At 41.5% G+C, this 20,890-nt stretch overlaps 2 protein-coding genes across 4 annotated transcripts; one reads left to right on the top strand and one right to left on the bottom strand.

Annotated features, from left to right (window-relative positions):
- Positions 1–10: 10 nt before the first annotated feature.
- tpcn1 (two pore segment channel 1) lies at positions 11–16,831 on the bottom strand. Of its 2 annotated transcripts, none has more exons than XM_050050010.1 (26): positions 16,137–16,831; positions 12,421–12,557; positions 9,905–10,081; positions 9,711–9,824; positions 9,395–9,525; positions 8,322–8,410; positions 7,877–7,911; positions 7,709–7,767; positions 7,426–7,525; positions 7,199–7,315; positions 6,960–7,084; positions 6,601–6,649; positions 6,444–6,507; positions 6,167–6,211; positions 6,013–6,069; positions 5,872–5,925; positions 5,690–5,762; positions 4,279–4,386; positions 4,020–4,181; positions 3,355–3,470; positions 2,708–2,754; positions 2,541–2,609; positions 2,348–2,444; positions 1,988–2,127; positions 850–930; positions 11–759 (listed from the first exon to the last, which is right to left on the bottom strand). In XM_050050010.1, exons 1-26 carry the CDS (start codon positions 16,225–16,227, stop codon positions 613–615), a joined length of 2,484 nt encoding a protein of 827 aa, XP_049905967.1. In that variant the 5' UTR covers positions 16,228–16,831; the 3' UTR covers positions 11–612. The 2 variants fall into 2 exon arrangements, with proteins under 2 accessions (XP_049905967.1, XP_049905966.1); XM_050050009.1 differs by lacking the exon at positions 16,137–16,831 and adding an exon at positions 12,721–12,968.
- On the top strand, positions 14,479–20,062 carry iqcd (IQ motif containing D). Of its 2 annotated transcripts, none has more exons than XM_050050015.1 (5): positions 14,479–14,716; positions 18,289–18,931; positions 19,079–19,300; positions 19,397–19,468; positions 19,766–20,062. In XM_050050015.1, exons 1-5 carry the CDS (start codon positions 14,661–14,663, stop codon positions 20,045–20,047), a joined length of 1,275 nt encoding a protein of 424 aa, XP_049905972.1. In that variant the 5' UTR covers positions 14,479–14,660; the 3' UTR covers positions 20,048–20,062. The 2 variants fall into 2 exon arrangements, with proteins under 2 accessions (XP_049905972.1, XP_049905973.1); XM_050050016.1 differs by lacking the exon at positions 14,479–14,716 and adding an exon at positions 17,692–17,798.
- Positions 20,063–20,890: the final 828 nt, after the last annotated feature.

Raw genomic sequence — 20,890 nt, 5'->3', positions numbered from 1 at the left:
AATGCCCATGACAATTCGAACAGTTTATTAAAATCCCTTCTTAACTAACTTAAATACATTACAGAATAAGAAGTTATATAAAAGTAAAATACTTTGAGTCTGTTGAGACATTAGTCAGGAGATACAGCGTAATTGTTTTGTTGGGTTTAGCTTAAAGGAGTGTTTATACTTTTGGTCTTAGATGTAGTGTCTGTTAATACTGATCAGATGAGCCATTTAACTAAGGCATCAGGTTTAAGTACTACAGGAATTACAAGAGGTCACAAAAGGCCTACAGCAGTATACATACACAACGTACTGTAGGAGTACAGGCTCCCTGGTAATATTGGCTGCAGTCTTTGAAAAGGCCAAAAGAGGGCAATGCTCCCGCTTTACTGGTCGGGCAACAGACCTGCTCTGCCGTCTGTCTGTCTTTCTGTGGTGACGCCTCCCACAAGGAATCGTCATTTACTCATCTCACTCTGACATCAGTCCAAAAAGGCCCCGGACTTGTTTCCCACTGTGACAAACGGGGAGCGTGGGGGAACTGGAGAAAACCTGGAGTGACAGGGGTTTCTTTGCATTTAAAAACGCTGAGATGGTGCTGTGTATTTACGGCTTGCGAGCTGTGCATTAGTTGACGCTGTGAGGTCCAGCCTGTGAGTTAAGCTGAGGCTCTGGGAAGGAAGACGGGACAGAGACGGGACTGTCCAGTTCCCGCTCCACGCTTTGGTCTTGCTCAGGCAGGTTTTCCCTTGAATACTCTGCATACCACTCGTGCTGGAATGAGATGTAGAGACAGTGAGGAGATAACAACAGACCAACGACTGTCACGGTATTCAGGACTTTTTTTTTTTCTCAGTTTCTTACCTGTATCTCCTCCTCATACATTTTCATGCTGAGGTCACTCTTTGTCCTAGATCTGCGACCGAGGTACACCAGTGACAAGTGCTGTACATACCAAAGCAGGAGGGAAAGCTAGTTAATGGGACTTTGTTTGAAGGGCAGAGGACTAAGGCTTTATCGACACTGAAATGTTTTTGTTTTAAAATATAGAATTACTGCTGCGTTTACGTCTAGAATCCACACTACTGCAGGGTTTTAGTACCCCTAAAACAGACCTTTGAAAACGCTGTTGACCCCGTTTTCGTTTGTAAACTCTGGGGTTGTATTTTAGTCTGGATGCTCGAAAATGGAGACTTTAAAAACAGTGACAGAGACACCCACTTTTCCTTCCCGATAAGGTCTTACCAGTCACGACTGGGACTGGGTATCAGTGCTTGATAGCTTTGCGCAATCCCCTGAAATAACCCAGCACCAAGGAGTATCAAAACTCCCACAAAGATCTAGGAAAAATGACTATTTGTATGGTATTGCTCACAGGCAATCACTGCAAGCCTTCTTCGATTTAATGCACTGTGTGATTGACCCACTTCCACAGTAGCTACAACACTTACAGTTTCTGGTGTAGTGAAATCAGGCGCAGGGTATGTGACAGAGTTGGCAGTTCAGCATGCCGAGATGCCACCAAAACGTTCAAAGGTATGGCTATTCTACACACCTCTGGGATCTGGTGGCATTCTATGCAACTGAGTGCTTCTATTCACATGGTATTGAGTGAAGTAAAAAACAAAAGGTGTGGAATGAAGTACTCTTTTGGTATCAGTATCACTTTAAGGGTACTGGTATCATCATTTTTTAAACACTTGGGACGTTGCAAACTTTCCTTTTGCCACCTGCGTGGTATTTTCTGTAATTAAGTAACCAACAGCAGAGAAGACAATCTGCTTCCTGTTCCCACTGGCACATGCATGCTCAGTGTACGTGAATGGTCATGATATGCGTTTTCAGGCGTGTTACTATGGACAGAGATTATTCCTGAAACGTTTCTAAAAACACGTGTGAACCGAAATGGTTTTCATTTTAAAATGCAGTTTTACATGAAAAGGTTCAAGTGTGATTGTGGCCTAAAAGTTTCTTTAGTGTGTGTGTATGTGTGTTTTCTTACCCCTCCCCTGTCCATAGTCTGGAGGACTCCCTGTAGAGAGCTGAGGGAGGACAGTCCTGGGCAAGTCTGTTTGTACAGCTCCAGAGTGGCCAGCGCTTCATCACGACTCACCTCTACTTCAAAAACTATTCCGTTCTCATCTGGAGTGTGCACACACACACACACATTAAAATGACTCACTGAACACTAATTCACACTTCAAACCGTCCTGGCAGCTAAATATTAATCAAATAGGCATTTTATCCGTTTATCTGTTCAGTGAATGCTGCAAATATTCAAGATTTGTTTGAGATGCTGTGCGTTCAGTAAATGTATACACAATATCCATACACGCACGTAAACACACACACACTGTCTCACCCTCTGGGTTTTCCACTGGTTCCCGGTTCTTGCGGCTGTAGTTCATGCGGAACACAAATGCATCCAAAATGAACGCCACAATGATGGTCATCACCACCTGGATAGATGAAATATCACACACATGCACATTAACAGCATTAGGGCAAATATGCAGCGCAGACAACACAAACACATAATACTACACAGGCCTCACCATGGTAACTATGTAAAAGGTCATGAAGTAGAGCCGGCTCCAGTGGGTGGTCATTGAGGTTACTCCTTCCTGTGGGGGAATAAACACGACAGCAGTGATGCAGTGAAACAGTGACACCCACTGACCAGTGACTGATGGAAGACCACAGATAAATGACTTGAACCTACCATGGTAATGTACCAGTTATTGACCACAGTCAGTTCAAACAGAGTCACTGGAGAAAAACATAAACAAAGAAAGAATACACAAATTAAAAAACAGTAAAACAGTCCTCAGCAAATATATGATTTACTACTGTTGGAGTAACGTTTTCTAAAACCTGCAGTGCCCAGCTGTTTTAGGAAATTATTCAGACTTTTAAAGACAATACATTCAATACAATATTTCCATCTTCAGTAGAAACAAATAGGACGTTAAGAGCCACATACAAGCTGGGGAAGACAGAAAGCAATGGATTGGAAGGCCATCCACACCAAGAACGATAACTATAACAACAGCAACATGAGCATCCACACTGATGAATGATCATGTTCTGTCAACAGTGGCACCAAGCGCATGCTGCAGCTTTGGAAAATGCTATCCTATCGTTCAGCAAGTTGCTCATAAAGTGATTCTAACAGTATCATTGGCCACCATCTTTAGAGTTGTGCCATGGACTCCCCCATCCACTGGAGTTAGTACAATTTCTATAGTTAGTGTTCTTAGTGTGGACGGTACTTTACACGATTGGTTCTGGTTGTTTAACGGATTTGTTGACAATAATAAAAATACAGAATATTGCCAGTCTTATCCTTTAAAAAATGAGAGGAGTTACCGAAGCTGCTGAGGATGTTGTTGAAGTTATTGAGATAATAGTAGCCTTCTTCCAACACTGTTCTGTTGCCATCGGTGACGTTCCTCAGTCTGTAGGACTCTGCCACTGTGCTGGTGCTGAGGGGACAAAAAAAATCAATGGAGTGAAGTAAACATAAGAAAATGCAGGAGACCAGAGTTGAAGTGGAAACAGGCAACTTTTCCACTTCCCTCTCGTTGGCGCTGCTGTCACAAATACAACCAGATCACTTTCCTTTTCAGCAATTACCACCAACACAGGACAGATTGCATTTTGTTTTCCAGAGTTACTTTGGTTGTTCCACTGTCCACCATGTCTGCTACTGGGAACAGCAACTGCAAAGAACCTACACTGATTCGGTAAGTGGGGATAGCTACCGATAGCTAACAGGGAAAACAAAAGCATTACCCGCTTCCTGTTTTGGATGCACAATGGTTGACACACTTCCTTTGTACCGTAAATCGAGCCTTTTCTTTCTCAGACAGATCATACCCAGTGGCAAACAGAATTGCATAGTGAAAGTGAGGCTTATAGGGAACCATATTCTATAGCTGATACATTCTGCAATCAACATTTACTTCACAATGATAAGTTAAAGCAAAAATCTTGTCTATTTCCACTTTAATGAAAATACATCCTTGACTCACTTGCAGCAGTTGGGGTAAACCACATCTGCAAAGAACTCCATCCCAACAATTGCAAAGGAGTAGTAGAAGATGATCAAGGTCAGCCCCAGACTTGCCATCCTGGGGAAGAGCTCAAACATGGTGTCCAACACATTACGATACCTCTGCTTTATCTTAAACAACCTGTCAAAGACAAGAGACCGACATTTTAACATTAAAGACAATATGTGATAAAAGCAGATGTACATTATGCTCTTTAGAGTACAAAATAAAAGCGTACCGGAGCAGCTGAAGTGGTCTAAGAACTACAATAAAGTAAAAAGGCTCCATATCGAAGGCAAGAGCGATCAGGCCCAGGAAGGCAAACACTGTCACTGAGAAGTCAAACCTGGACAGACGAGCACACCAAAAACACAGAGCCAGTGTTTGAGAACATGCTGAAATAAAATTTAGTTGTGTTTGCACAAAACAGCACATACTTTAAAATCACTTAAGCTTTGATGAGAGTACTGAATCCAAATGCACAGACGTGATTAGGGCTGAACTGAAATTTTTGTTCTTACATTTGAAGCTTTTATCGAGGTTTTTGAGTGAAGCTTCTAGTATCTTATTTTATGATGTCATCACCCTTTTTTTAATCCTCCAACAAAATCCTCAATTTAAATAAAGTGATTCATCGGATTAAACAAGTTAGTCTTTTTTTATTAAATCAACTTGCTTTAAAGGTCTAGTATGTAGGATTTAGTGGCATCTAGCCACCAACTGAAACTCCTCCCGTGTGCCAAGCAGGTAGAAGAGCTACAGTAGCTGGACCGAAAATGCAAAAATGCTAAAACACAGTGTTTGGTCTGTCCTTTCTGGGCTACTACAGAAACCTCTGTAGATAGAAATGTCTCATCCTAAAGTAACAAAGACACAACGACTGTTTTTTTCTGGTGATTATACCCTAATGAAAACATTCTTATTACATTTAATTCCAGGGCATCCAGTAGCTCAGTGGGTAGAGCAGGCGTCCCATGTACAAAGGCAATGTCCTCGCTGCAGGGGCAGTGGGTTTGATTCCAGCCTGCAGCCCTTGGTGCGAGTCATCCTTCCTTTCTCTCCCCCCTATACAGTAACACTTAATACTATCCTATCTGTTAACAGCAAAAGGGCAAAAAAAATCATTATAACTTTAATTCCATTTCTGCCAATATATCCCTCCAAATCCTACACACTGGACCTTTAATAAATAAGTGTAATTTATGGTGACGTCAGACTGCCCCATAAATACAGATGTGTGCCTAACTTTGTGTGCAGAAAGCAGGAGAACAAACTTTTTTTTTGACTGCAGTGAAAATGCTGCTTTTGAAAGTCTAAACGCCAACAAATGTGGATTGAAGCAGGATATTTCATCAGATAAAAACTGTTGTGGATTAGCCTCTTTCAACTGTGCAGAAATACCAAGTCTGAAGAGAATAAACAGACATTAAAAAAGGGGCATTATTCGAATATTGATTTAGAATTTGAATGTTATAAATGAGGCTTCAAACTATTTGGTACAGCCCTAGACTCAAACAGTGTCAATGACTTTATGCAGTCTTCATTCTCACTGTGGTGCTTGGTATAACCCGTCTACAAGTGTGAAGTTTCGGATTCAGTACTCTTTCAATATGTGAATCAATCGGCCGAGGATCCAAATTATTACTCACAGATTCCACCCAGAGCTGAAATAAGCCATTGGCCCCAAACCAGTTATTTTCAATAACACCTCTACACCATAAACTAAAAGTGAAAGGACAGAGGCAGAGTCAATACTGTTATTAGTGCATGTAAAAACCATTAATTCTTGACACCCTCTATGTTTTGCAGCACATGATGATTTTCTACTCACTGGTCAGAAAAACAATGTAACTCCAGGGAACCAATCTGGACCAGGAAAATCCACCTGCATGAGGACAGTAAGGTGAGAGATCTGTAGTGTAAAACACTTTACTTCAGTCACATGTGTTTATGTCATCAGGAGAGATCTTACTATTGTACGTGTACGTCTCCACGAGGATCCACACACCGTTTATGGCCACCACCGCATCTGCAGCCACGAGAAAAGGTTAAAATGGTTTACGATTGAGAGACTTTCCTTCTGTATCTCCAGGGACAGCTGGGAGAATGTAAAGGATTGCACTTACACATGGCATACTGGAAGGCCTTTGACTTCACAAGCAGGTTGATGCCTGTTAAAGTAGAAAGAAAGCGCTGAGAATAAGGACTGGGTAGATGGGTTTGTTCGATCCAGGGTGCCTACAGCTTAAAGCAAGTAGATTTAAGACTCTCAAAGACTTTTTGATGCCACTTGGAATTAAATTTCAGACTAATTCTACAAAAACCAAAACTTTCATGACTTTTTAAAGATCCACGAGAACCCTGTTAGTCTAATGAGCAGAAGAACAGAAAAAGAGAACTTGCCTTTGAAAATGAGGAAGGTCGTGTGGGGAAGGTCATCAAACCAATGTTCTCCACTGCGTCTTGCCTAAACAGCACACACATGTGCAGTATATGTACATTAAAAGGACACAAAATAGAGGGGATCATAACTACAGAGTACAAATGTAAGGCTACTTACCTTCCATTTAAGGCCAGTGACTTCATAGAACTTATAAAAGTCCTGCAGACTGTCGGAGAGCAGACGGAAAATGTAACAATGCAATTAAATGCAGAGGGATTATAACTTAAGAAGGTGTGTGTTGGGGCGTCGGTGGCTTAGTGGTAGAGCAGGCACCCCATGTACAAGGAGAGAGAGAGGGAGTGACATGCAGCAAAGGGCCACAGGCTGGAGTCGAACTCGGGGGCCGCTGTGGCCCTTTGCTGCATGTCACTCCCTCTCTCTCTCCCCCTTTCACACTTGTCTGTCCTATCAAATAAAGTTAAAAATGCCCCAAAAAATATCTTTAAAAAAAAAGAAGGTATGTGTTAGGCAGTTACCTGAGCATCGGAGCCCCTGAGGTGTTAAGAGCTTTATATGTGAGGAAGCGGTCTCTTGCAGACATCCGTGGTCTGTAAAATCGCATCAGACCATCAAACTGTTTCAGCGACACACCCATTGGCCTCTGGAGACAAGACAACAGCAACACAGACAAAACACAGTGGCCGTGAGCGCTTAATATCAGATAAATAATTTGTACCAAATATATATTACACTGGATGGAACTGTGAGTTCGTACCTGTCGGCTGACTAACAGCTGAAAGGCGTGGTCAATAGCAGAGCGTTTATGAAGTAAAAGAGATTTAAACTTCATCTTTTCGACGTCATTAAACGTGTCAAACACCACTGCCAGGAGCTGGAGGGGGAAAGAGAAGTGAAGCTGATGAGTGACCAAGTAAAACGAAGTCATGTCTATTTTTACTAAGACTGAAATGTTAGAAGTGGTGGAAACAAGGCTGTCTGTACCAGGTTCATGATGAAGTAGAGCTCTATGGAGAGGTAAACAATGAAGAAAACACAGGACCAGCGGTTCTTGGAGTACGATGGCATCATCACATCAGGGAAACTACAAGAAAGAACAAAGCAAAATATACACAAGTCATGAGATACACACTAGAAACTGTGTAATCAGCCTGAACACACATGTCGTTGAGGGAACTCTCCTGAAAGTAGGAAGTACTGCTTGCATGGCATGTGTGTGCAGATGAAACGGAAAGCTCAACAGTACTATGTGTACCGCTGTACTTACTTTGCTGTGGTCAGCAGCACAAACAGACTGACGAGGCTGTTCTCCAGAGTGCTGAAGTACTGCGGTGAGAGGAGACAGGAATCAGGAAATCTGACCACTACAGACACAAAAATCCCCCAAACTTATGTAACTTGCAAACAAATGTCTGTCACTAAAGAGTCGACGTACCGGGTCAGCAGTGTTCGGAGAGAAGAGGCAGAAACCTGGGACGAGACAACAGGATAGTCAAGCACACAGAGTACCAGAAACCCTGTTCCATCTAAAGACAGCAGATGATTTACCTCGGGGTATTTTATAATTTTACATAGAGGGCAGAAAAGAAGTAATAGCCTTTAAAGGGATAGTTCGGATCTTTTATAGTAGGGTTGAATGAGGTAGTTATCTATAGTCAGTGTATTACATACACTAGATGTCAGTTGGCACACCCCTATCCACAGCGGCACATTGCTTAGCTGCCATGGTGGCACTCCTGCCGCTTTTCCAGTCTGGGGGCATGCTGACCGACATCTACTATATGTAATACACAAACTAATGATAAGTACCTCATACAACCCAACTTCAATTAATCTAAACTATCCCTTTGATATACAATAAAAATAATAAGACTTCTTACCCAAGATAGCAAATATAACCATGAAGAAGAGCAGCAGTAGGAGGATGTCAATAAAAGGCGGGAGGGACTGGAAGATCTGACGCAAGTTTCTGATTGGATGAGAGAATCATTGTCAGTGATGGCTGCGTTTAACAGTTAAATCAGTGGTACATTAACTTTGAAGTAATAAATCCACAAAGTAGCTACATTCAACGAACCATCAGTGAGCAGTAAATGTCATCTCTGAAAGATCTTTTACAATGACTTTTTTTCTTTTCATTCAGACTCTAGTACTCTGAGACACTGTCAGAGACATCACAATGGATGTTTTCAAAGGGAGCACAAATCTAACTGAGCTTGCAAGACTTTGTTTGGCTTTGCAAGTGTCACTGTTTTTCTTTTATATGAAACTAATTACATTTGGAGTCTGAGAACTTCAGGAATGCTCTGTATGGTCCTTCCCCTTTTTTCTCTCTTGTGTCTTCCACTTTATAAACAGCATTTGGTATGGGTTGTTATGAAAACTTTTCAATTAAGGAGGCTGGAAATTCTATTTGACCATGACACTGACCTAACTGAATCTGTGAGACTGTTTAACATGCCTCTTGGGTGATCTGATCACAGGCTGTCTGTCCACACCTGGTATTAGAATGCATCTCCAAATGCGTTGCTTGTGATCAGATCTCACTTCCCTGCTCTACATGCAAATGAACATGTAAATCCTTATCGTTTGCAAAGACTGAATGCACTGTTGTTTTTAACAAGCAGAAGGTTTGCTGTGCTACATTCACACTCGAGTGCCAATTTATTCATTTGCCCTAAGGTAACAGACTGCAGGAGACTGTGGATCTCTCGTGGACTCGCACACACTAAGCAGAGGATGTGGCCCAGGACACATTAGCGTACACACTGCTGAAAGAATGTGCAGCCCAGACCACTTGCAAATCTGCTCTGAACGATCAGATCTAAAAGGACTCATTGGGGGCACTCACACCTGTACTTGAGCTGTCTACTTGTGATTCAATCACCCAGGAGGCTTGTTAATACCAAGTGTAAACAGGGGCCTGTGTGTGTTTGTTTAGGTCAGTATGTACCTGCGCACAGCACCACAGTATCTACAGTCCACCAGGAATATTGGTCTGAGAGCTCTGGTCACTCTCACGTGAGACGTCTGTCTTATCAGAACCACTATGGCCTCCACGAACTGTAGCAGCAACACACACGTCTGCACAAGGAGAAGAGAGACATGAACATTTGCAGTAGCAGAAACTAAACCCAGCCTATGACATGGCGCCTGCAGACAGCAGGGTGACAGCCTTCCCTCAGTGGACCAGACCCTATGTGAGCGAGCATCCAGCATGCTGAAGTGACTATTATGCCATTAGGAAGTACCCATCATAGGTCAGTTACCTTCACCATGGTCCTCTTGTGTCGTATGAAGGTGTGGAACCCTAACCAGCGGAGTTTCATGCATAGCTCAAATGCCACCATAACCAAAGCCAGCAGCTCCAGAGTGGCATGGACCTGCAAAGGTATCAAATACACAGGTGCTTTTACAGGAACCTGTGTGTTTTAAACTTGTTTGTGTGTGTACGTTCACTCACATAGACATCCAGGCGCAGCGAGGGCACAGCGGGAGCTTCACACAGCGACAGCATCATCAGCAGCAGGCCTGTAAGCAGCTCCATCATGTAGAACAAGTGGTTGTGTGCAAAAAGGTAAGCTGCCAGCGCCTTTGGGTTTCGAGGATGGGTGAAGAACTTATCATTGTTCTCTCCTTCCTGCATGAGAACACATAAAAATCACAGTGTAAGCCTTTATAAACCAAGATTCTGTTACTGTGCTGCCTATTTCTCACCTTTAAATGTTTTCAGAAACTTATCTTAGCTTACTGTTTCACTGTAAAATGAATATTGAAAAGTCCTTAAATAAAGATCATAAACGGATGCTTTCTATATCAGCACACTCTATTGTATATTGGCCACTATCATTCCAGCACACTCAAACAGTTCTGTCTGGCCGAGGACACCCACAGAGGCTAAAACTAGAGCAGCCTAAGAGCACCTGAGCAGACACTGTCCTGTTATTTGTCGCGCTGTGTGCTGTAACCCTCAAACATCTCAGCTCCAGTTACACTGCGCATGTGTCATACCCCATAACTCCCATGTGGTCAAAGAGCGTGTCACAGCCTTTATTAATTAGCCTTGTTTTCTCTGGTCATGTAGCATCAATTTCAAAAGTACTTTTGTCTTTTTACTGCATGGACAGCCCACTTTGATGAAGAGACTGTCTTTCCAGCAGTGAAATACTTCTTTAAGTGTGCTTAATGTTATCTGTCTACAAAGTTATACCTTCTTCTACCCTGTGGAATTTTTCACCAAAAGTAGCTCTCAATGAGCCCCCATTTTGTTTTCATCATGCACAAACACAGGGACGCACATGTATGTACACAAGAATGTCAGCGGCACAAACATTTCTGATGCCAGTTCCATGCTATGCCACTGATCTCCAGCTGGTAGAGGTAATGTGCAAAGGAGGATAGTGCTGCGCCAACAAAGGCAGTGAGTAACAATACGGAAAGCTTGCAAACATGACAATGCTCAATTTATAGTCTTTTTAAAAATAGGCTTTGCAAATGAGGAAGGAAATGCATTCAACACATCATCAGCCTTAACCAAGTATTTCACTGCTGGAAAGATGGTCTTTTTAAAAACTAGGGTGTCTATGCAGGAGAAAGATGCAAATACTTTTAACATTGGTGCTACATGACCTGAGAAAACAGAAAAAAAGGGTTGTGGCATTTGCTTTTGCCCAAGAGCTAGAAAATCTTCAGCTACCAGAATGCAATGTGCCGCACCGGACCAATAAATGCTACCGCTGGTAGGCAACACAATGCAAACTCGTCCGTTTGACACACTAGGGGCTGGCTGGTAACAAACAATCTCGTATTGCAGTTTAACAGTCAGCTACAACATCTTTGTGAGAGCGTTTGAGGTGAGAAATAGGCAGCACAGTAAAAGAATCTTGGTTTACATTTGATCAGTGCTGCTTAGTTTTAATATTTGAACTCATTTTTTTCAGCCTCCACTTTAAAATGCAGGACACAGTATGGCGCCCACTGTTCACAAACTCTCACTATTACAGCTCAACAAGGCACTAAATATGTTTCTTTTTTTTAATGATTATCTTTTGGGTGGTTTTTAGCCTTTACTGATAGTACAGCTGAAGATGGACAGGAAAGGTGGGAGAGAGAAGGCAATGACATGCAGCAAAGAGCCAGAGGTTAGAACTGAATTCAGGCCACTGCAAAGAACTCAGGCTATATAGGGCAAACACTGCAGGGTGAGGTAAGAGGTCACCCCCTAAAATATGTTTCTAAAAAACATTTTAGATGAGAAACAGGCAGTACAGTCACATGATTTTGGTTTAGATTTGATCAGGGCTGCCTATCCTGTTTGATCAGAGTTAGGTTTTAGTTAGTTTTAAAGAGAAAGCAAGGCAGATCTGTCTTTTGATCCACTTCTTTAGTCTTTGTGTACGTGGTGGCAGGCAAAAAGAAAACATAGACGTACAGCCTATAGTTTGAGGAACTGCCTAACAGCGAAAGCAAAACTTCACTGGATAACACATTTTGTGTCATCTGGCGGAGTTTTGCTGTGAGTAGAGCTGGGAGATCTATGGAGGGAAGTTTACCACAGTTTATTAACACATACTACCCCACGTTGTTACGATACAAAGCTAGTTGAAAATCAGCCAAATACACAATGCGTTTTGGTTAGAAAAAATGAATGTAGAATAAAAAATACAAACACCTTTAACATCATTACACAAGAACTGTGCAACTAAGTGTTCTTGTATTATCAATAAGCAGATAACAACTGATTATCAACCAATAAATTCCATATTTGTGCATCCTTTTCTTGTATCATATCTGATTTATTACTTCCAGTAGCTGTTCATGATGTAAATACAGACCCAATGAAAGAGCACAAAGTTTAACCACCTACAGGTAATAATACAGTGTAGAGGGTGTAATAAAAACCATCATATGACCATGTTTACTCAGCTGCCCTGTACGCTGAGCAACTAACAAACGCCACAATCCACTGTCTGTGAGTACCTGCAGGTAGATGGCTGCCTCTTGGTAGTTCATCTCCCAGCTCTGCCGTAAGGACACATTTTGGACTCTGTGGTTTTGTGGCCCAGGTGTTGAGATCACAGCGTTGTTCACTATGTCATAATTACCTCCTCCTCCATCTGGAAGAAAACATGCAGGTGTCAATGTATTAATACAGCCCATATGTGGAAAATAACAACTTAGTGCTGTCCTTTTAATTTCCACCTTTATCTATATGTATATGAGTCAAACACACACACACACACACACACACACACCATACATAGAGGGGTATGGGCCTACCAGTGCAGTCTAGTTCTAACTGTAAGGCATAGGAGGAGATCACGACCGGACTCCCGTTGTGAATCGGATCTTCATGGGATCCAGCTGCCTGTACACATATGCACTCCATTGATCAGTTTGGATTTTGTGTGCTCCAGCTGTGAGAATGAATCAAGATCCCTGACGTCCACAGCACAAGTGTGTGTATGTGTGAGTGAGTCATTCACAGTGTGCTGGTCTTGCTCCAGCATCCACACACATCTGGAGGTACAGACGGCCAAACATTCCACTCTGGCCTGATGCAAACTCCAGAAACACAGTCCGGATGCGAGTCCTTACAGATCCAGGAATATTCAGGCCAAGCCCGGGGATCAAAGTGACACTGGAGACAGAACACCATTCAAAACTATTTGCAATGCTTAAGAAGCTCAGCGCTTCTTTGACAGTCAATTGCTTATTTTGGCAAAAAAGCGTCTCTAATGGTCGCCCTGATGGGAGATACTGTGACCAGTGACAGTGACTTAAACACTTGCACACATTAGCCTCCTGCCTTTGCCGCAGAGTTTGAACTTTAAACCCAGTCAGTGAAAAAGTGCCGTGTTTGCACTGATGTCACATTGTCTATTACTTCTCCTTCCTGCCACAGACAGGATACAGACATGAGACCAATAAAATTAAATCCCATCGCTACGAGACGGAGAGTGACTAACTTCAAAAGACAGGGACGACATCTAGATATCTAATAACACTAAGAATGCAGTATACCATTATAGAACATACTACAGAGTTAGGTAATAACTTTCTTTTAAATGACACAGATGGTGCAGGTTTAAGAAAAAAGTACTTTCCTCAAAATGAATTTAAAAGTACAACTGATAAAGATGAAATCCAGATCAACTCTCAAGTCAAGTATTCTCTAATAACCTGGTATTACGGTTTCAAGCAGGATCCTTCATAAATGTAAATCACAGTTTTTGTCTTGAATAAGTAGTCCCTCTATGTGTTTTTCAGCAGCTGCATAGTTGAGCATATCTGGGCGCTCTTCCCACGTACTGTACATCACATGTTTCTGCTTCAGGCTGACTCCTCGGAATAAAATGCAGTGGAGACCATATGAGTCTCTGAGACGCAGTCACACACTGTTCCTGTCCACCGTGACAGCAGCAGATTGAGCTGAAGGGTGAAGATCAAATTCCAGTCCAGCAGCAGCCTGGCTGTTATCCTGACAGGAGTACGCTCTGTGTCTGCTGTGCGCCACTCCAACCCCTCATTTGTTTCAGCACAATAACATGTTCAGAGCTCCCACTCAAAAACACGGTGGGGTCAGGCTCACAGAAACATAAACAGGCTCAGCACCCATGACCGTTTCTCACAGGACGAATAAAATCTGCTTTTGAAGTGATCTGAAGGGTCCTGACCACCAGCAGCAAAACTGGACTCCACACTTCAATCCAAGCATGTGATTCGTCACTGAGGTGATACAATGCAGCCTTCTTTCCCAGTGTCCAGGTTCAAACTCCCTCTCTTTCCAGAAAGTCCCAACAGCAATCAGCAAGAACAGTGTGATACTTCCTCCTTGTCTACCACTCCCAAATATCCTGAGGGAAAAAAACTCCTCTTCTCTTCCTGTTCACCTCCAGAGCCAGAGAAAATGACCCTGTACTCTCACACACTCAGACACACGTACACACGGGCTGCAGACATTCACACACACAACACACACATGCGGCCCATGAGCAGCAGGGAGGGGCTGAGGGGTGCACTGGTCTGCTGAGGCAGCAGTTTCTCAGACGGGTCATTTTGTAGCTTATATGTGAGGGATACAAAGGCAGCAGGATTACTATGTTGAGTGGATGCATGGATAACCATAGGTACTGTGCACACACACACACGTGATCTCAGAGCCTGGTGGACAATCTCTGCTCTACATTAAAGCAGTGTGGCCTGGACGTGCAGCATGTATGCAGCTGACTGTCAACAACATTCAGTGGCTTCAGACTGCGCATACGCACATCTGGTAAGTAGAAGAGCATTAACTTCATATCACAAAATATACGGCTGTAATAATATATACAAACGCTCTATGGAATTTTCTATAATAACACTGTACAATACTATAAATATTTATTTAAAGCAATACATCATGGAGCCACAAACGGATGATCACTACTCGTGTAAGAAAAACTTAAAAAACAAACCTTTCTGTGAGCTACAGCATGACTTAATGAGAATTTACATCTCTGTCTTCCTGTGCACTGAATCAACCAGGCTACATTCAGTTTCCAGTGTATTTGGTACTCCTAAGCTGTTTTAAGTAAGTGCTGATTCAATTTAATTCAATTGTAGGGGCTGTAGTTGGCTGTGATGTTGAATGTAATATCTTGTCCACCTCATTTACAAGGGCGCAGGTTTCATTTCAACATTTGAGGGTCACATATGAAAGAAAATTGGAAAATGTGAAAAGAGAGAAAATAATTGGAAAATATGAAAGTAGGGGTCCTTTGTCCGAAAATTCTGAGCATCAAACACTTAATTTCCTGCATACTGGTGAATTTTTATGCACCAAATTTGTGCCTTGTCTGCATCACTTGTCTGGTGTAAATGTCTAATTTTGCCAAAGTAAATGTCCTCTGCTACTTTCATGTATTTATTGAGGGGGGCAAATGCACATGTTCTAAATACTAAGGTGAAAAAGGTTAGAAACCACCTATCAGAAGAATACAATGCAACAACAGCACCACAAACTACATCCTCTAATTTGACTTTAACATATTTAACACATTTATTGCAAGGCTGTTAAAGAGGAACTACGCCCATTTTCAAAATTCATACATGTTACTCCTGTGGTCTAAGACAGTCCAAATATGAGTAAACATGATCAACCTTTCTCCCAAATCAAAAACTAGAGTGCTAAAAAACTTGTGATGTCATCAAGTAAAAAGTCTGGAGCTGCTCCATAGACAATGAATTGAGAAAGATGTTATAGATGACACTGATAGCACCCAGGGGACTGATCTGTGTATATGGGTACACTTTCAGTTTCAGGGCTGAGAACACTACAACAGGTTTTCATTGTCCATGCACCAGCTCCAGACTTTGTACTTGATGACATCAAAGGGTTTGAGACTTACTTCTCTGGTTTCAAGCTTTGAGAGAGAGTAGCTTATATTTATAAATACATATTGAACTTTCCTAGGCCATGGAAATAACATATTGGATTTCTTAATTTAGGTGGTGTTACCCTGTAATACTAGACTGCATTCGTTTGAGTTATATTCAACTGTGTGTATTTGCTCACGTGGATTTTTGCTTTAATTGTACAGAGCACAAACTTCTTGTGTTTATCTGAATGCTTCAATGCATAGGCCTAGACATACATGCACAGTTTCCAGAACTCCATTATGGCTGAGTGTGAATATGTGACAGCATGAACTTACTTTCGTCTCCTCTCTCAGTCTCCTCGTTGAGCAGACCGCTATTTGCTTCGTCCCAGGTTAAGATGAGAGGCACATCGTCGTCAGACTCCATACTACTACTGACAGATAAACAGGCTGCAACCAGCCTTGATTAGCTAACGTTCAATTACACTTAATCCTAGCTACACACTTGCTAAATAAGTCTGCGGATTGTTCCGCAAACCGTGAGACAACTGCACATCTTCGGTGCTCGCAGTTAGCGCTAGTTGTTAGCAAACAAACCGAGTACTTTTGGTGCTGCGCTAACTGAGATGAGATGAGCGCTAACTACGAGGTTAAATGTCTCCTGTGAGACATGCAAACAGGAACTAGCGGCTTTCTAGTTGTGCGTAGCGGTCGGGGCCTGTCGGTTGTAGGCTCGGTCTTTGTCCTGTCACAGACGGCATCTGTCACCGAAATCAACTGGTTCACTGTCAGTCAGGCTAACAGGCTGAGACTGTCCCTCCGTGTCCATCTGTGTCCATCACGGCATCTTCACCGCACACAAGGCTCTCCGCTGGATAACAGATGTTGTGCGTGCTCTGATAACATTTAACCGACAACCAAGAACATCAGTTCTCTATCTAGATTAACATTTGTGCAAGCAACAGTGCCTGATACTTGATAACGGTACTACAAAAGCTCTGCAGAGTACAGCTGCATCAACAAACATTTGCGACACTGGAGCGACTGACGGCAGGCCGAGTAACTGTGACACATTTTCAAAATAAAAGCACATGTTCAAGATAATGCTGTAGTGTAAAACCCATTAATTGAAGGCTGTCTCGTTTATTGTTTATTTATATTTGTATACTTATGAAATATTTAAATGAATTAGTAACTTTTCCATCTATCTATCTATCTATCTATCTATCTATCTGCATTATGTGATACTGTCACCCACACTACAGTTTGGCAAAATAGGAATGATTGGCTAAGTATTAAAATAGGAAATATCACACCGTTTGACGCATACCAAAGTCTTATTTACAAAAATAATCTCATCAACTGTTCAACATCATCATAATCATGGGTAAAAATTACATTTATTCATGTACATGGAAAAATTAGAAACCATCACTAACTTGGTTTAGAAATAAAATAAAGATTTTTTTTTCTTCTTCACAAATATCAATTTATACAAGAATGCAAAAAGTCTGTCAAACTATGCCACAGTTTCTGGTATTTTGACCAAGATGGAAGGTTTGTAGAGTGTTTATTCACTGGGTTGGCTCTGCTGTCATATTGGTTTAGTGTGTGAATTGCTGAAGGGGTCTTATAATACGTTTATTTTCACCAGTACATGTATGATTGTTTTATTTATAATTTTAATTAAATAATTTTCTAATTTTTAATTATTGTAAATGTACCCTTGCCGTTTTTATTTATTTATCTCTTTTTTGTGCGTTTATTGTTTGGGAATAAGTTCAATATTCCTACGAGAATTTGTAATGTTCAATTGTTGAAAATAAAGTTTAAAAAAAAAAAAAAAAAAAAGACACTGTCGCCCGCTGTGGTGGTCTCTTAGCAACGGAGTCAAAGAACGAAAACACTATCTTCTGCTTGACAACCCACGAGTCGATACGCTAACTTAAAAGTATAAAAATATAACTTATGCCTACACCTAAACCAATACAAGCTAAAGTAAGTAGATCTACTGCCATCCTCCTAAAAAAATCTAGAAACCAATTTAATAAACTGTAAGAATAAAAAAAAACTAAGCAACTTAGTGTAATGACTTATGTTGTCTAGCTAATTTAACACATGCGAACTGCTAATGCTCACTTAATTAACATTACATAACCTAGCGTTGACTGCTGACACTGTCATGGATAGTTAACTAACTAATGACCAATGTAGTTAATGTGCCAATGTATAGTTACCAGAGTTGTGAAATGCTAATGCTATGGACCAATGACCTGAGGCTAACATTAGCCTGTATTACATAGTTTTACTTTTTCAGGCTATAGTGGTTCATGAAAAGGCGCCTGGAAGCATTTGTATGAAACTAAACTACAAGGCATACTGGAAACCGAGTAAAGTATGAGGATATTGTAAGAGAAACACTGTATGTTCAAGTAAACATTTGACAGCACTAATTTTCTGTTATGGCAATTGTGTTCTTACCATCCAGTGTCAGTATGTCTACAAAGGGAGCAACACTGCTGGCAAAGACTCAATCAAAAGACACTCTACAGAACCATGAGCTGTCACTGAAGAAGCTGCTCTCTCCTGAGGCTCAACGCATCTCAAACATATTGGAAAACTGCATCAGACAAGCTGAGATTGCAGCCACTCTGCCTGCTGTCCTTCTAAACAGTACGTCCAGTGTTATGGATAAGGAGCTGACTAGGGCGCTTGAAAAGCACCGAATATTAAGTGAAAGACTGGAGACACTAGTAGGTCTCAAGCAGGAGTCAGATGGGGAACAGGGAGAGGGAGTTGGGGAAGCAAGGGTGAGATTAAAAGCTCAGCTTCAGAGGGACATCAAGAACTCTGTCAGGGATCTGCTCAGGCTTTTCCGAGACTATCCAGATGCAATTTCTGGCCTGAGGTCAGAGCCAAGTGTGGAAGTAGGGGAGAGTGAGGTCATAGTAATTAGAGGGCTTGAGAGGTTTCACAGCCATGTGGTGGAAAAGTTGCTGACCAGTCCGCAAAAGGAGGTGCTACAGCTGATTTCCCACGAGCAGGTGTCTTCATTCCCTGCCCAGGATCTGGCACACGTGATTTTACTGGAAGAAGAAGGCACTGCAGCCATAAAGAAAATAGATGCAGAGGTGAGGCACTAAATAGGATGTTGAAAAAGAGACCCTCACTTACAAGAGTCCAGTTTCCCTTATGATTAGGAACAGCCAGAAAAAAACAAGGATTTGAAATTTAAGCCAATATATCTCACCTCTCCTTTTTTTCTGTTTGTATCCCAGATTTCTCAGACAAATGTTGAAATCGAAAAATTGCAGAGTGCTCTGAGAGAGAATAACAGACAAGAAGCGGATATATCACTTCTTGCTGACAAGCAGTGCCAGGCACATATCAAGTCAGCGAAGATGAAGCACGCCAGTATACAACAGGAGATCGATCAACTGAACAGTCAGCTCAACAGTTTGACCCTTGAAGACGGGCAGGCAGAGAGAGTAATCCAAGAGGTAAGTTTAATGTATCTAACATTTCACAGTAAATGTACCAACACATTTAATTTTCATTAAAACCCATATCACTGTTGCTGTTTTTTCCCTTGGCAGGAAATTGAAAAGGTGGTGACAGAAATTGAATACTTGCTCCAGACTTTTGACAGTAAAATACAAGAAGTCCAGGTACAAACTCAGACAAACACAAAGTGCCAAAAAGTATTAGTAAAATTAGTAAAAGTAATTAATACGATTTTAAAGTAAAAAAGATTACATTATAAAGTCACAGTAATAGCTGAAACAAGAAAATTTGCCATTTTTGTTTAATTAAACAACTGTAATGATGAATCAGTTATCAAAGTAGTTGCCAGTTATTTCGTATTTGTCTTCACTACTTTTAACTATCCACTACCGTCTCTGTCTCTCTCTCTTCTCCATCCTTTCACCCCTCAACACCATTACTGCCACCATCACCTGTCTCAGGCCAACCTGGAGTCAAATGAAATGGACCAGGAAAGGGAGATGGAGGAGCTGAGGGAGCTGGAGAAACCCTTCTCTGTCCTAGAAGTGGAGCACAACCAGATCCAGGAGAAGCGTCGTCTGGCAGAGGAGAAGAGGAGGGAGGAGATGGTGGAGCTGGAGCTCAAGACCAAAGCTGCTGTTTTGGCCCAAGCCTGGTGGAGAGGCTACAGTACTCGAAAAGCCTTAAAGAACAAGGGCAAAAGCAAGATGGCCAAAAAAGGCAAAGGCAAAAAGACTAAATAAACCACTGACTGGTTTCACTGTCTGTTGAGTATAAATGTTCTTAGATGTTTTATTTGTTAAAATAAAAGGAGCCTGTTGTGCAAATACCATTATACTCCATATTCAGTATGTTTTATCATTTGTGCGTTTTTTGTTTTTTTTTAAATAAAGTATTTTATTAAATATTTGGATACTGCAACAGAACAAAACTAAATGTTGAAATGGCAGCAGATGATAAAACATTTTTTTATTAATGAACATCCACACAAATGTTAAGTGGTTTAAAGGTCTTGACATCTCTGTGAAATGTGAGCTTTGTTGCACATGTTTTGGGTGAACACCTTTATCATCTTATTAGTAGGGGTAGGGTGGGTACTGTATAGGCAGGTATACTGTGGTTTGCCATCTCTTTTTATGGCTACTGACAGTATATCCACCTAACGGCCAAAATGGCTGTTGGAATATATGGGACAGTATCTCCACTTCCTCCTGGTAGACTACCCATCTACCTAGTAGCACATTTTCAGCACAGCTCTCCTCATCTTTCATCTGAAAACAGGTCTCATCAGCTAAAATAGGTTACTCCAGGTCAGATTCAGGGTGTACCAGTTGTTGTTTTCTTTTATGCCCACAGGGTGGCAGTATAGGACCTTTTGTTCTGAATGATCTATTATCTACATTACATTTCATTCATACAGACAGACAGGAGGAGCCGGGACTGAAGAACAGACAGTAAGTTATCTCATATTACTGCTTGATAGACAGTATTTATTCAGTTAAAACAAGTCAACTTAAAATGTAGACTATCTACAGCCAGAACCATTTAAGAACTTACAATCAAGGCATGTTTGTTACGAGAGGCTG

Source organism: Epinephelus moara, chromosome 8 (genome assembly GCF_006386435.1).
Source record: "Epinephelus moara isolate mb chromosome 8, YSFRI_EMoa_1.0, whole genome shotgun sequence".
Taxonomy (NCBI): domain Eukaryota; kingdom Metazoa; phylum Chordata; class Actinopteri; order Perciformes; family Serranidae; genus Epinephelus; species Epinephelus moara.
This window is presented reverse-complemented; position numbering and strand designations above follow the sequence as displayed.

Bases quoted from the DNA above. Each gene is read 5' to 3' on its own strand.
- iqcd (XM_050050015.1), top strand. From the start codon at position 14,661: ATGCAGCTGACTGTCAACAACATTCAGTGGCTTCAGACTGCGCATACG. The intron at 14,717-18,288 runs GTAAGTAGAAGA...CTTACCATCCAG, and splicing joins ACTGCGCATACGCACATCTG to TGTCAGTATGTCTACAAAGG. The intron at 19,301-19,396 runs GTAAGTTTAATG...TTCCCTTGGCAG, and splicing joins CAGAGAGAGTAATCCAAGAG to GAAATTGAAAAGGTGGTGAC.
- tpcn1 (XM_050050009.1), bottom strand. From the start codon at position 12,829: ATGGAGTGCATATGTGTACAGGCAGCTGGATCCCATGAAGATCCGATT. The intron at 6,508-6,600 runs GTAAGTAGCCTT...TGTGCTGTTTAG, and splicing joins TCACTGGCCTTAAATGGAAG to GCAAGACGCAGTGGAGAACA. The intron at 2,610-2,707 runs GTAGGTTCAAGT...ATTCCCCCACAG, and splicing joins ATAACTGGTACATTACCATG to GAAGGAGTAACCTCAATGAC.